This window comes from Mirounga leonina, unplaced genomic scaffold (assembly GCF_011800145.1).
Source record: "Mirounga leonina isolate KUSES-001 unplaced genomic scaffold, KU_Mleo_1.0 Mir_101664, whole genome shotgun sequence".
In the NCBI taxonomy this organism is placed as follows: domain Eukaryota; kingdom Metazoa; phylum Chordata; class Mammalia; order Carnivora; family Phocidae; genus Mirounga; species Mirounga leonina.
Window position 1 is genome coordinate 25,503,356 of NW_023270175.1, and position 14,723 is coordinate 25,518,078.

Below are 14,723 nucleotides of genomic sequence, written 5' to 3' on the forward strand. Positions count from 1 at the left end.
TGCAGTCCCCGTCTGGCATAGCGCCCGGCGGCGGCGGCCAGAGGGCGGGACTGTCCCAAGGCTTCGTACCTGCGCGAGATGACGCGGGCGCAGGAAACGGGCTCCCACACAGAACCCACTGGCAGAAGCTAGGGGCCTGTCCCTCAGGGGCAGAGACCCCAAGAAACTGCCCAGAGAGGAAAGAACACGTGAGGCAACCAAGGTGTCCTGTACCCACCCCCCCCACCAGGTTCCAGGGCACCGGCCCAGAGAGAGGAGGGGGGCTCGGCCAGGGTGCACCACCCGGGAGCTGTGGGCGCGTTGCGGGTGGTGCGCGCGCCCCGGGGCATCCTGGGGGGGGCAGCTGCAGCAGCTGGACCCACAACGTGGAAGGCCAAGTGGGGCCGGGCGCCACCGTTCTCCTCGGCACCAGACCCCAAAGACGGGATAAACGGGGACCTCGCCCGACGAAAACAAAACCGAGCAAAACAGAACATGTGTCCCAGGTCTCCGGGTGGGACACTGAACACCTGCAGTAGGTCAGAACACGGGGTCAGCCACGCACGGGAAAGGGGAGGTCCGGAGATGTGCACGGTCACAGCCCCGTCACGGCCCGAGCGCACGCGCAGACTTCTCCTCCGTGCCAGGCACTGAGAGTGAGGCCCCTAAAAGGGCTGGGGAGAGGTGTGGGGAGTGACTGCTTAAAGGGGGCGGGTGTTTTGAGGGTGATGAAAATGTTCTGGAACCAGATACAGGTGGTGAATATGGATTTCACCACAGTTAAAAGCTTTCTCAAAGATTTTTTTTTTTTTTTATTTACTGAGAACACATGAGCAGGGGGGAGGGTCAGAGGGGACACGGGGCTCGATCCCAGGACCCCGGAATCGTGACCTGAGCCGAAGGCAGACGCTTCACTGACGGCGCCGCCCAGGCGGCCCAACAGAAGAAGACTTTACAGTCACGGCCTCAGGGAGAAGCGAAGAGCCACGGCCGGCAAGGCTAACAAGCACCGAGCCGGGCACAGAATGCCAAGGCTCGCACCTCGGCGCCCCACGAGTGGAGCTCTGCCACGTCACCGGGAGCTGCAGGCGGGCAGCGGAGGATCTGCTCGCCTTCCACGGAACTTGCCACTTGCCTCCGTTCAAAGCCTGGTTACCTATTAGGGACCCCTTTACAGCACCAGCAGCGAGCAGTACGTGTTTTGTGATGAGAATGAAAAAGAAAACTTGCTTTATCTGCAAAGTTTATTTTACAGAGCACACATACAAATGCGGGTGTAACAGTGTTCCAACATGTGACATTTGTGCAGAAAAATACCAGAAACTCATTTGTCAGGATGACTGTCTCTGCCTTCTATACGAAAGAGCTAGGGTATAAAAACAGTTTTCAACTCTAAGGCACCAAGCTCTAATCCGCAACAACGGTACAGTCCTCTGAACGGCCAAGAACTAAGGGATCAGAAAGAATTCCTTCCTTTCACTAATCCAAGGCTGGTGGCTAGAAAGGAACACAGGCCTGCCTGAAACTCGTTGTGATTCACCAGAAAACCCATCAGGGGTAGGGGTTTGTGCACTCAAGTCTTAGTCGATGGTGTGTATAAGCAGAATTTGACGGATTTCAGGAAACCTATCCTGTGTGTGCGCGGACGTGTATGCACGGGCAGACGTGCGTGCACGCCTATCTAGCACGGGGACCAAAGAATGGCACTGCTTCTGTGCTCACTCGCAGCCAGTGGCTAGGGAAAGGCAAGCAGCTCTGGGCCCGCACCCCAAAGCGCAGGCCTGGCGGGCACGAGGACCCAAAGACGACCTGCTGCCAACACCCAGGGGAATGGCATGTGCCCCGCCGGACAGCAGCCAGATACTGCTTTAGGTACAATAAAACCACTGCACAGTTTTGGAAATAAACCCCCAAGGTGCACTTCAACAAAGTAACACTGATGAGCACGGCAGGCGCTAACACTGTCCCGAGGGCACACTTTCTAGGACCTGGAGCATCTCGGGGTGCCAGGGCCTGTGCACTCGGGTGATGGCAGAGTTAAAAACATGCAGACGTAATGGTAACATGTGACGTACTACATTTTGCAACCTCCTGATTATTAGAAACAAGCCAGCAGAGCTCTTGTGAGCAATCCCGAGTCCCTCGCACACCCCATACGGCCTCTACGAGATCGAACGTCTGTTCTGAATTGCTGAAGTAAGGTACCTGTTAAACGGGATAAGCAGTACTTTGAGAGAGAAAATTCCCCCTCGGCTTAGAAACTCAAGAGTGACCACTGCTGGGCGCGCTCACACACCCCGGCCGGAAAACAAGAACGAGACAGTGGAGGTTTTTACAGGAAAACAAAAATGACTCTTTACTCAGAGCCCTTGCTGTTGGCAAGAGTCAAGATGATAACCTGCTTCTGAGCATTAAGGTGACATTAAGGTGTCTGTCTGATGTTTTCCCTGTTTTTGATGGTCATTTTGGTAGTCAGAGGCACAAAATTTAGGGGGTCTGGAAGTTGAGATCCAGAGTAGATGACGAATTCTCTTCTGGGCTGCGCGAAGTTTACAGATCTGACCGGAGGGAAAAAGAAAAAGAACAGTAGAGAAGATGCTGGTCTTACTGCCACTGGGCCCCAGCCTCTCTTTGTGGTGGGCCCGGGACCTTCCGCAACGCCCCCCCTCCCTGACCCAACGTTGCTGACACACTGGTGCCCCCAGGACCCCAACCCCCAAACAGGCCCAAGCTGTCTCTCAATTTCAAAGAAAGCTTCTTAAAAGAAAGAAGAGGAAAGGCCTTTTGGTTTTGGAAAGTCAGGCTGGGAGACTAAGTCCAAAGGGCTGACTAACCCTGTGCCCTAAATGATTATCTGCATGCTAGAAAGCAGTTGGTGGATCAGGGGGGCTGACGAGAACCTACTTTGTGTATCTGGTAGGAAACGCAGGGCATCAAAACTAGAATCAAGTCATTTACTCTCTCAAAACCAACTTAATGGAAGACCCTTTGATACCAAACTAGCCTTCAGACCCACCACCATCTCCCTACTTGCCTCAAAGTTACAGGGTGCCAAGAAGGCCCTGGAAGAGCCATAAGCAGGAGGGTTCATGGCCAACTGCCTTTCAAGCAACGTAAAAACAGGAGGAGGCCTTACCCGATGGAGCAGGAACAGATTTGCTTTTCTTGTTGTGTAAAGGCAACGGGGGACTCTGGTGGAATGTCATGGAACCTTTCAGATGGTATTTTCGGCTATCAGGAGGGATACTGGACATAAGGGACTCTGCCTCATTTCTGATGTCAATAATTTTGTCACAGATCCACTCCTGTGCCTCTGGATATAAACTCTTGGAGGGTCCCACGGTGTTACAGGTTTCACTTGCCTTTCTGGTTTTTGTTGCTCGGCTCGTCATTCTTTTGCTGGACGATCTGGTAAGAGATGCCTGGGTTAGAATCCTGACTATCCCCAAACCAAGGTTTTGTCCTGAAAGCAGCTTTATCCTTAAACGAAGGATAAGGAACTTCTCCTTCAGAATCCTAGCATGGGAAGGCGGGAAGGGAGCCTGGAGATCACAGACCACACTGGTTTCCAAATTGTGTCCTGCCAAGTTCCAGGGTTCAGCAAACACTAAGCAAGGCCAGGAGCAGCTGAGCACACAGGGCTCCAGAAGCCCCGTCCCCACTTCACGCAGATCCGGGACTCGGGCGGAACCGTGGAGGGAGGACGGACACGGCTCTCCCCGCTCCAGGGCTCGGTCCAGCCCGTCACTGCGCCTCTCGGCCCCTCATGTTCCCGTGGGCCTTGAAGGTTCATATCTTTTTAAGCAACCCCCAGGGAGCCTTCCTAAGAACCTATTCCCACTCTTCCGACCTAACTTCTGACCCTCAGTTTCCCCGTATGTAAAATGACATCCATACTGAAGTCAGGGTTGCAATGAGCATCAGAATAGGCAACATCAAACACCGGGTACGAAGCAGTCACTCAATGCCCACCCCCCCCGCCGGCCCCCGCCAGGTTTTATGAGCAAATGCTAACCAGTGGGCACAAAAGCACAGCTTAGAGCCGGATGTATCTGGTTTGAATGTGGGCTCTGCCCTATCACAACGGCATGTTGGGCAAATAAGGCCCGTCATCTCTCCGTGCCTCAGTTTCCTCGTCTGTAAAAGTGAAGATGATAGCCCTTACCTAGTAAGGCTGCTGTGGGGATCAGTTTATTTCTGGGAGTACTTGACACCGTGCTTGGTACAAACTAAGAGCTCAGTCAATAATGTGGTGTAGGACTCCCACCAAGTTTATTCTGATAAACTCGCTGAGTGACTCACCTGGTACCCTTTGCCTGAGCCAAAGGGTCTTTCGCACTTTTTTGTCTGAAGTTTTTCATGTCGCCATTAAAAAATGTTTTTGTCTCTCTATGGACTTGGCCAGAAGTGGCGTCTAAAAACACCAGCTTGGGAGTGTTCTTCTTCATGTTTTTAAAATGTGTTTTGAGTTTTGTGGATGAATCCATGCCATTTATAAAGGCTTGGAAAACAAAAGGAAGAAGATTAAAACTGGAGTTTTGACAACGAAGGCAACAGAAGGCGAAGGCTGTGATGGTGGTGGGCCAGGGCACAGCGGCCGCCTACAGGCAGGGAGGGCCATGCAGCGGGATGGTGGGGTGCAGGGTGCCGCCCAGCGCACGGGCCTGCTCCGGCCTCAAAGCACGAAGGGGCCACCTCTGAGGAACCTGCCCTCCTTCCTCTGCCAGGCAAGAGTGGCAGGCCAGACGGCAGCGGGCAGCGGGCTGCTTACCCCTCCTCCCGACTCTTCTTCTAGCCTCGATTCTAGTTGCTGCCTCCTGCCTGCACCTGGCCCTGCTCCGCCTGCTCTGTTCTCGCCGCATCTGGGCCAACCAGCCGGCAGCCGTGTCACCGTGTGCTCCTCCGTTTCGCCACGGGCTCCCTTGAGGCGAGGTCCCCTCCCCTCTGTGTCCTTGCTGCCCCAGTAGAGGGCCTGACTTGCATGTTCGTTTCCGTTTGTGGGGTAAAGAGTGCCTCGTACTGCTGCACAGAGCAGTTCCCACCCAGGAGGGACTCGGCCAGGCATCTCAGACAGCTGGGACGGTTCTCTCCGGGAGCTGGAAAGCGGCAGTCCGCCTGCGGTCGGTCACGGGTGCCGTACAAGGCCGGGAGCCAGGACGTGCTCGTAAGCCTCGCATCCGGGTGAGAGGTACTACCCACAGCCTAACAGCACAAGCTGTACAAGAATAACGGTCGCCACCGTAGTGGGCTTTCCCGAGAGTTGCCTATGCGTCAGGTACTGTTCTTAGGACGACGTGGATCACCCCATTGCAATCTCGTGCTACCCTAGGAGGACCACATTCGCTTCCCCTTTTTCAGGTAGGGAAACTGAGTACAGAGAGCTTCAGTAAGGTGCCCAAAGCCACACAGCTCAGAAGCAGAGGAGCCCCTAGATGAACCCAGACAGTCCAACTCCTACATGGTGACTAACAGAACTCAAAAGGCAAGCAAACCTGATGGACGCAGGTCATCAAAGGAACCGTCGTCACTTTCCGACTCGTCCTCGTCGTCCGCCTCGTCCTCCTCGTATGTGTTATCAACAAATGGTTCTGCAGCCTAGGATGAGAAAAGAAGTCACGATTACATCTAATATTCCATCAGCCTGACTTGGCTATTTCAAAGAAAACAGGCTTCATGCTGGACTGACTGATGGCTATTTTTCATCATTTCAATTAAGAGGTAAAGAAAATCTAACCTCTTGGGCCCCAAGACTCCAGGGGACAGAACAGGTGGCCCTAGTTGTGTCTTTCAGTTAGGGAAAGACACTCCAAGAATGAAAGACTTCCCCGAGTGGGAGCCATGGTTGGCATGGGGTCTCTGCCTGCTCAGAGTCCGAACTAAGCCAACGTAGGGCCAACTGATGGAACAGCTAAAAAAAAAAAAAAAAAATTCTTGGCTGCCTCTTGAGGGGAAACTTCTCAGGCCAGCAGGCTAAATGAGCTTTCAGGTGGTGACTCGCTGCATTTTCCAGAAATGACATTTGTATTCTAAATTGTCATGATATGAATGACCACACTGGGGAACTGGAAAGAGCTAAAATACCAGTCTGGTAGCACAAAGGGTAAAGGGCATAGAATTTGGAGGGAAGAGGCCTTAGAGGCATGAGATGCCTCAAAAGACAGGATGCTGGGGTAAGCAAATTCTTGTGAGATCGACCCCCAAAAAGCACTTACCATAAAGGAAAAAAACTGCTCAATCTGATTTCATGAAAATGAACTTCTGTCCATCAAAAGGCATTATACGAGAGTATGAGGCAAACCACAGCAATACCACTACACATGTACAGGGCCCATAAGCAGAGGGGGGAAAACAACACATCAGTAAAAAGGAGGCCAGCCACCAAACAGAAACATGGACGAAGGACTTGACAAGGCACTTCACCAAAGCAGATCTCCAAATGGCCAAAAAGCAGATGAAAAGGCACTCGAGTTCATCAATCATCAAAAACTACTGATCAACTCGGTAGTGTGCGAATTAGGAACTTCTATGCAACAGCAGACCGCGCGTTAAGACAGGCTGCGAACTGGCAGAAGATAGATGCAGCACAAACAAGCAAGGAAGTAGCAGCATCCAGAACAGCTGAAGAACCACAAGTGAGTGAGAAAAAGACAAGTATCAACCCAAAGGCTTTGGGCACAGACCCGAACAAGCATCTCACACAAGAAAAAACAGGACAGCTACTTAAGGATAGAATGTGCTCCTCCACCTCTTTCATAATCAGGGACATGCGAGCGAGATGCTTGAGTTACCACCAGACTGGCAAAAATGGCAAAGTCGGCAAGAAGGTGAAGCGACAGGATTTCTTACGCACTGCTGGTGGGGACACATAGACTACCTTTGAGGCATTTGAATCTGTCTTTCTTGTCCGCTTCATAATTTCCTCAATTCTCTATTTAAAGGGAAATAAAAATTCAAACATGAATACAGATTTAAAAAAAAACCAGCGGTCCCGAAGAAGTTGATTACTTCCATTTTCCACAAGCAGATGCATCAGAACTGCTCCCAAGCCACGGATTTCACCACCTTGAGACCTCGAGGCGGCTGCCGCGGTCCTCCCAACCCCAGTGTCCGCCATCCAGGAAACATCTGGAGGGGTAGCAGCTAAACCAGCCATCTTAACCCCGAAATCCAATTACCTTTCACTCCTACTAATTTTGTAGACTTAGAAATTCATGACTTAGAAGCACATACTATTGCAAACCAGTTAAGACTTTTTAACGTTTTAGTCTGAACAGACCATGACTGAAGCGGATATTAATGAAAAGAATGCACCCCAATGATGTGACATTGTCAGAAGTCTGTGGCTGCAAAGAGTACACACACGGGAGGGAAAGAATGTTCTCCCTGGTGCACACCTGGCCTCCTCAGGGTGACTTATCTCCCAACAGAGAGGCCTTGCAGCCTGGACTGGGGCCTCCTCTGACCCCAGACAAGCCAAATGAGTTGCACAGTGAGGTCCCACCCTACAAACGGCCTGCACCTCGGCCTTTGAGAGAAGCCTGCACCTGCTGCTCCCTCCCACTCAGCTGCTGCAATTTCCAGCCCAGTCCAGAAGAAACTAACTTCTACCAACCACTCCCATGACCGGAGTGATTCTGTTCAAAGGAGCTTTGTTCCCAGGGGTTTGTGATATTGAGGTGTCACTGTACTGGTCACCAGTGGTCCGTGATGGACAGGTGAGGTCAATAAGAGAGACCCTTCTACGTAGGAAGGGTGAGATCCTTGGATAAGGAAGAAGAGAGTTGCAGTGGGAAAACTACCAGAGGCTAGCACACCGCTTACTTGTGACTCTGAAGAACACGTTTTAAAATCATGTGCCCAACATTATATTCGAAACGAACCGAACTCCCAAAACAGAAAGAGTACCTTTTTTCTCTCTAATCTCTCCTGCAAATTCTGTAACATAATTCTCTCCTGTTCCTTCTTGCGTTTTTCAGCCTCCTCCTGAGCTTTTATTTTGGCGGCCCCTTTCTAGAAAATTTGCATAAAAATACCACTTACTCTCAATATATGAGTGATAACTGAGAACAACAGCTGAAAAAGTTAAATAAAGGTTATCCAGCATAAAAGAATGTAACCTTCAGATTGACAGTACCTATACGCACGACATTCATAAATTCTCAGTTTTCAAAACATTAGCTAAAAATGCACAAAACCAGCCTAACCATCGTCGAGGATTTAGAAGCCATGTCAGTCCCCTCCAGGACCTCAGGGTCACCATTCCAGCACAGGGGTCATCAGGCCACTACAGTTCCAAAGTCAGTGATTATGTAGCTATCCATTACCACAGCAACAGGGGCCAAAAGTCTTACACCTTTCAAAAGCACTGGGAGGATCCTTAAAGGTAGCTTCCCGAGGAATGCAAATGCACACAACCACTTATGCGACATACAACTGATTTTATTAAGTGATACACTAAAACTGGAATATTAAGTAGGCTGTGTTAGTAATTCAAGCTGAGTGGAGTCTGAGCTCAGTTTGTGGATTTATTTACCAGATGATCTGAATTTGCATGGGTGAGACATTCTTACTGAGGAACTGGAGGACTTTAAACTTTTAAAGGCAATCGTAATTTTTATCGTCTCTGTTCAGGGGGTATGTGGACTGCAGCTGTGAGCGCCACCAAAAAGCGCAGGATTGGGAAAACACACAGGACATTTAATCTGTGCGAGCAATGGGACTTCCTGAAACCAAGCTGCAATGTTTATAAAGACAAAATAAAGAACTACTAATTTATAATTCTCAGCTTTCTGCTTCTGTTTCACTTGGAAAATATTCTAGGATTTTGCCAAGGGTGGCTGGCCATGACCTGCAGCAGCACTGGGTAGCAGCTAGACTATAATGGAAAACTGCAGCCAGAGAAGGCTGCATCTGTTCACCATCTTTCTTGGAGAAACAGATTTTTTGCCTTGGGTTTCAAATGAATTTTAGAATCTGGTTCTCAACCCCTGATAAAGTAGAGAGCCAGCAAACCTGTAGTAGCACTTTCTGGTCTTCTGGATCTGGACATCCTTTCTTTATTTCCTTCTGTTGCTGCCCATCTTCCAGTTTCAAGAATTCTTCTTGTTGGCCTTCCACAGCTTTCCCTGCTACGTCCTTTGTTTTGCTAATGACACAGCACATTTAAACAGCCCTTAGTATTTGTCTCAGTCTCTACCATATACAGCTTGCAGTCGTACGTGCATTTTTTTTAAGTCATCTCTACGTCCAACATGGGGCTCGAATTCCTAACCCCAAGATCAAGAGTCGCATGCTCCACCAACTGAGGCAGCCAGGTGCCCCCGTACATGCATTTTTTTAAAAAGATTTTTATTTATTTGACAGAGCGAGAGAGCGAGATTCACTTACTTATTTTAGAGAGAAAGAGTGCACCGCACACGTGCGCACAGGAGTTGGGGGGAGGGACAGAGGGAGAAGGAGAGAGAGAGAATCCCAAGCAGGCTCCACGCTCAGCACGAAGCCCAACGCGAGGCTGAGATCTGACCTGAGCTGAAACCAAGAGTCAGATGCTCAACCAATTGAGCCACCCAGGTGCCCCTGTACATGCATTTTTACAGTGAAACCACTTATATATAGGAACACAACTTATACTTACACCAGACTCACCACATTTGCTATGTTACTGCACAGAATTTACACAATTTCACCTTTTTATTTATTTTTTCAGATTTTATTTATTTAGGGGCGCCCAGGTCATGATCAGGGAGTCCCGGGGTCGAGCCCCACATCGGGCTCCCTGCTCGGCAGGGGGTCTGCTTCTCCCTCTGACCCTCTCCCCTCTCGTGCTAACTCTCCCTCTCCAATAAAATCTTAAAGATTTTAGAGTGCACAAGCACCTGTGCAAGTGGGAGGCAGAGGGAGAAGGAAAGCAGCAGACTCCCCGCTGAGCCTGAAGCAGGGCTCAACTCGGGGCTTGATGCAGGGCCTGATCCAACGACCCCGAGATCATGACCCGAGTTGAAACCAGGAGTCAGACGCTCAACCGACTGAGCCACCCAGGCACCCCAATGTTACCCTTTTTAAATGGGGGAAACTAGCTCTTGGTAGTAGAAAAAGATTTTGATCAATTAGTGGGCTACTCTGCATTTTAAAAGGAGAGGAAAAAATGGCACTCCTTAACTGTTAAACGCATGGGGCCCTCCAAAAGGCCTCATTATACACATGTTCACACCCAATCTCACACATGATAATTTAAAGGAGGATCCAGTGGTGCCCAGAGGGAAGCCCATCCACAATGACCAGTACGCAGGGCTTTTAAAATGTTAAATGAGGGGCGCCTGGGTGGCTCAGCCGTTAAGCGTCTGCCTTCGGCTCAGGTCATGATCCCGGGGTCCTGGAATCAAGCCCCGCATCGGGCTCCCTGCTCGGCGGGAAGCCTGCTTCTCCCTCTCCCACTCCCCCTGCTTGTGTTCCCTCTCTTGCTGTGTCTCTGTCAAATGAATAAATAAAATGTTTAAAATACATAAATAAAATAAAATAAAATGTTAAATGAGCTGTTTACACGAAGCAATGATGTTCTTCAAGTTAACATGTTTTTGCTATTCACAACATCCCTTCTTTCTTCCAAACCCATATAAAGTGTACTGAAAGCATGTGACTGCATTTCAAACACTTAATACTTTCAAACAAACTCAGGACTGTAGTTATTCGGTGCGGGCAGTGGACAGAGGTTTGTATTCCAGGGCCCTAAATCAAGTAAGCTTCAAGACTGAGGGTCCGGAAACCTTGCGATGGAGTTAGAATGAACCCAAGTGTACATGAGGTTTGCTGCCCACGGAAAGCCTTCCGGGAAGGACCGAGGAGATTGAGGTGTCACAAAAGTCACTGGAAAGCACCCCGAGCAAAACATGAATGAGGAAGTACACTTTCAAGGTTTACAAATTCTAAAGTTCCAAAAGACTTCTGAAACAAAGAAAGGGGCTGAGCCCAGTGAATGCCAACAGAAACGGCCTGGCGTGATCACTCGGATGTTCCTGCGGAGATATGGTACCCTGACCCAAGTGCTGGCCTCCTCATGCATCTTTTCGCACGATGCATGGCTACCACAGACGACTACACCCTCTCTCTACAGACCAGCGTCCTCTCTGCTGGAGATGCTTTCCCCATTTGTTTCGAAGGCAACGAGTCATTTCTGATTCACACTGAAGAAAAAGTCAGTTACTCTTCGATTATCTATAGTACATCTAACCTGAAGGTACATTTTGACTTTCAAAATCTGGGCCCCGGCCAAGACTGAGTGTATAGGAAGAGTGGGTTTGTGCTGACCTTTGCCCCCTTTCCTTTTGTATTCTTTCTTCAGTTTCTCTTTGTTCGCGAGCAAGCCGTCGTTTTTCTGCCAAAATTTTTGTTGCCTCCTTGGCATTCATAGTCCCTGGTGTGCTTTTATTACTAGACTCTAGTTGAAATTAACACGGAAAACAGTTAGCTTAGGGAACTTAACACCCTTAAGTCCAATAAAGAGATGCGAGACAACCAACAACGTTAAAAACCCAAACAATATGCACACGGTCTACAATTTACAAATAACTAGCAATCTAGAAGTAGGTGATTACAAAACAGGTTTGGTTCAAAACCCCAACCCCACTCCCAATAACAGAATTAGTAGTTTGTCTCTTTTTAACAACTACTTGCTCCAAAATGAAATAATGTACTCCCACTCTGGCTTAGCCGTTTTGAGAGATACTTGACTAAACTGATCTTATGGGGAAAAGGATTAAAATACACTGAATATAGAGGAAGACAAACTTATGAAGTATAGAAAGTCTATAAGAAGTATATAAAATACATAAAGTCTATATGAAAGTATACAAAGTCTATATGAAGTATACAAATACCTGACTAAACAAAAATATATCCAGCATGCATTTTGAAATTTGTGCACAATTTTTACTAAATAATTACTACTTAGATGAACACTGGTAATAATATATCTGATTGATCATACAGTGGCTAACTACATAACCAAAGAAACTAAGACATTCAGTAAAATAAGGTGACCACATGGAGGCAGACTGTAATTATTTCAGTCCACATGATGACTATTTTAAATAAATCACATATGACAGGGATCTTAAGACATCAGGAATGAATAATTTATAAGAAAAAGATTATTCCTGTGATCAGAAAAATCACTGTGAAAATCCTTCCAAAAGAAAAATTTATTAGTGTATTTAAAATGTTACAGCCTTGGGGCGCCTGGGTGGCTCAGTCGGTTGGGCATCTGCCTTCGGCTCAGGTCATGATCCCGGGGTCCTAGGATTGAGCCCCGCATCGGGCTCCCTGCTCCACGGGGAGTCTGCTTCTCTCTCCCCTTCTCCCTCTGTGTGTGTGTGCTCTTTTTCTAGTTCTCACTCTCTCTCAAATAAATAAAATCTTTAAAAATAAATAAATAAGTAAGTAAAATGTTATGGCCTTTGTATGGAAATGACCATCAGCTCTCAATGGACACCTGCTCAGCCACAAATGGCCAGATGTGCTCTCTCCAAGGATGGACGACACCTTAGGGCCATTCATGGAACCATCCACTATCAGAGCTGGAAGGGACCCCAGGGATCACCTAGAGCAATGAGCTCATCCAACCAGTACTTTTTTGTTTTTTTTAAGGTTTATTTATTTGAGGGGAGGGGGCAGGCGAAAAGAGAGAATCCCAAGCAAACTCCATGCCGAGCGCAGAGCCTGACACGGGGCTCAATCTCACGACCCTGAGATCACGACCAGAGCCCAAACCAAGAGTCAGATGCTTAACTGACTGTGCCACCCAGGTGCCCCCCAACCAGTACTTTTAACATCAGTTCCAAAAATGGATTTCCCAAAACAACAAGGGGGTGGGGGTGAGTAAGAAGCTCTGGCAAGGAAAAGTAAACAGTGTGTCAATGATTGGTTAAATTCTCTTTATCAAAAGAAGGCTCGCTCCCTGAAGTCCTCAGATTGGGGAATAAAACAAAGGTGACCATTCCCAAACTACCTTAAGATTTTCCATGTTGCCAAAATAAACTTCTTAGTAAAGGAGCTTACCTTCACAGACCATCTGCTTTTGGCTCACAGCCTCGGAGCTGTTAGCAGTTTTAGGCACTCCTTCTCTTTTCTTTCCAAGAGTACCTAATGCATTTTGTGCCAACAGGCTACGGTGAACAGGGATTATTTTATAGGAAAGAGGAGACTGTGACTGTTTTGACATGACGGGTGATGGTGATGGGGGGCGATTCTTTTGCATTTGCCTGCTGGGAAAAAGTAACCGTTAATGGGGGAAAACTGATATGGTTTTGTAATAGATATGTGCTAATTAAGTTTATAATGTGCCATTTCATAAAATATCATGTCTTGATATTATGAAATACTATTTTAGGATGGGGTAAATCCATTTTTAAAAGTTTTTTCCTCTTTATATTTACATTGTAATGTATACTACATTATTTCATTTGTGAAACACTGATGTGAAATTTATCCTGGTAAAATACCTATGAGGAACAGGTGCAAATAAGCCACTTACTTCACAGTGACGGGGGAAGGCGGGCGCCGCGCACTCACAGAAGACGGCCATTTATAACACGGTATGTGTGACACCAGGCGCTTCTTGGTAGCAGGCTTTGAGGCCTGTTTGTCCAGCTCCGATTTCTGAGCAGAGCAAGATCATCAGATTAAGAAATGAGCATTTACTTACTGCAGCTCGCTTTTTTTTTTTAGACAAAAATACCCTGAATATAATACAATTAGAGCTCCTTAAACTCCCCATTTTCTTTTCAAGCATGAGAATTAGGTACAAATATATTCTTCTTGACTAACCATTCAGATTACAAAATTCAAGGTCACAGAAATAATTACCGTAAAACATCTTTCACTTCAAAACCTAATTCTATTTCTAAATCCTGATTAAGAGGTTTGCAGTATTTCTCAAAAAAACTTTTCTTCATAGTTTAGAAACAGTTCAAATAACAGTAACTCCCTGCTACTAAAAATGAACTAATATTCCAGCTTTGAGGGGAAACTATACAACAAATATCAGAATTTTAAATAAAGTTATCCTATTTTACTAATTTTATTACAGAATGCTATAAATATTAACAAGTTGCTTATGTTGTGAAACCTAACCTATCATGACCTATACAACTAAATATACAGATTTTAATAGAAAATTTATCAATAAAGGGCACTTGACAAACCTGTGGAGAGTCGCTCACTTTCACCTGGGAAGATGTTTCCGTGCCCACCTTGGGGGATGCCTCAGGGGACGCTCCCACACTCTCTTTGGGGAGTGCTTTCACACTGGCCTCAGGCGATGCTTCCACCGTGGCCTCGGGTGACAGGCCCACACTAGCCTTGGGAGCCGCTTCCACACTGGCTTCCACACTGGCCTCAGATGACGCTTCCATGCTCACATCAGGGGATGCATCCAGGCTCACCTCAGGAGATGAGTCCAGGCTCACCTTGGGGGACGGGTCCACGCTTGCCTCGGGGGACGACACGTCCACGCTCACTTCAGGTGACATTTCCATTCTCTCGGGGAGTGCTTCCATACCTGCTTCACGTGACGCCTCCGTGTTCCCCTCAGAGGACTCTTCCACACTCACCTTGGGGGCCGCTTCCACGCTCGCCTCGGGGGCCGCTTCCACCCTCGCCCCGGGGGCCGCTTCCACGCTCGCCCCGGGGGCCGCTTCCACCCTCGCCCCGGGGGCCGCTTCCACGCTCGCCCCGGGGGCCGCTTCCAC

The 14,723-nt window shown here is 48.2% G+C and overlaps 1 protein-coding gene across 1 annotated transcript in view; it reads right to left on the reverse strand.

Annotated features, from left to right (window-relative positions):
• Positions 1-1,205: 1,205 nt before the first annotated feature.
• The window catches only part of MAP7D3 (MAP7 domain containing 3), a 34,179-nt gene continuing 20,661 nt past the window's right edge, over positions 1,206-14,723 (reverse strand). The window contains exons 10-20 of the mRNA XM_035009242.1: positions 14,178-14,628; positions 13,508-13,632; positions 13,033-13,235; positions 11,284-11,413; positions 8,992-9,124; positions 7,885-7,989; positions 6,854-6,907; positions 5,472-5,574; positions 4,282-4,480; positions 3,116-3,387; positions 1,206-2,537 (exon numbers count right to left, since the gene is read on the reverse strand). Of these exons, the coding sequence (XP_034865133.1) occupies positions 2,530-2,537; positions 3,116-3,387; positions 4,282-4,480; positions 5,472-5,574; positions 6,854-6,907; positions 7,885-7,989; positions 8,992-9,124; positions 11,284-11,413; positions 13,033-13,235; positions 13,508-13,632; positions 14,178-14,628 (1,783 nt within the window). The 3' untranslated portion in view covers positions 1,206-2,529. The remainder of the gene's footprint in view (positions 2,538-3,115; positions 3,388-4,281; positions 4,481-5,471; positions 5,575-6,853; positions 6,908-7,884; positions 7,990-8,991; positions 9,125-11,283; positions 11,414-13,032; positions 13,236-13,507; positions 13,633-14,177; positions 14,629-14,723) is intronic.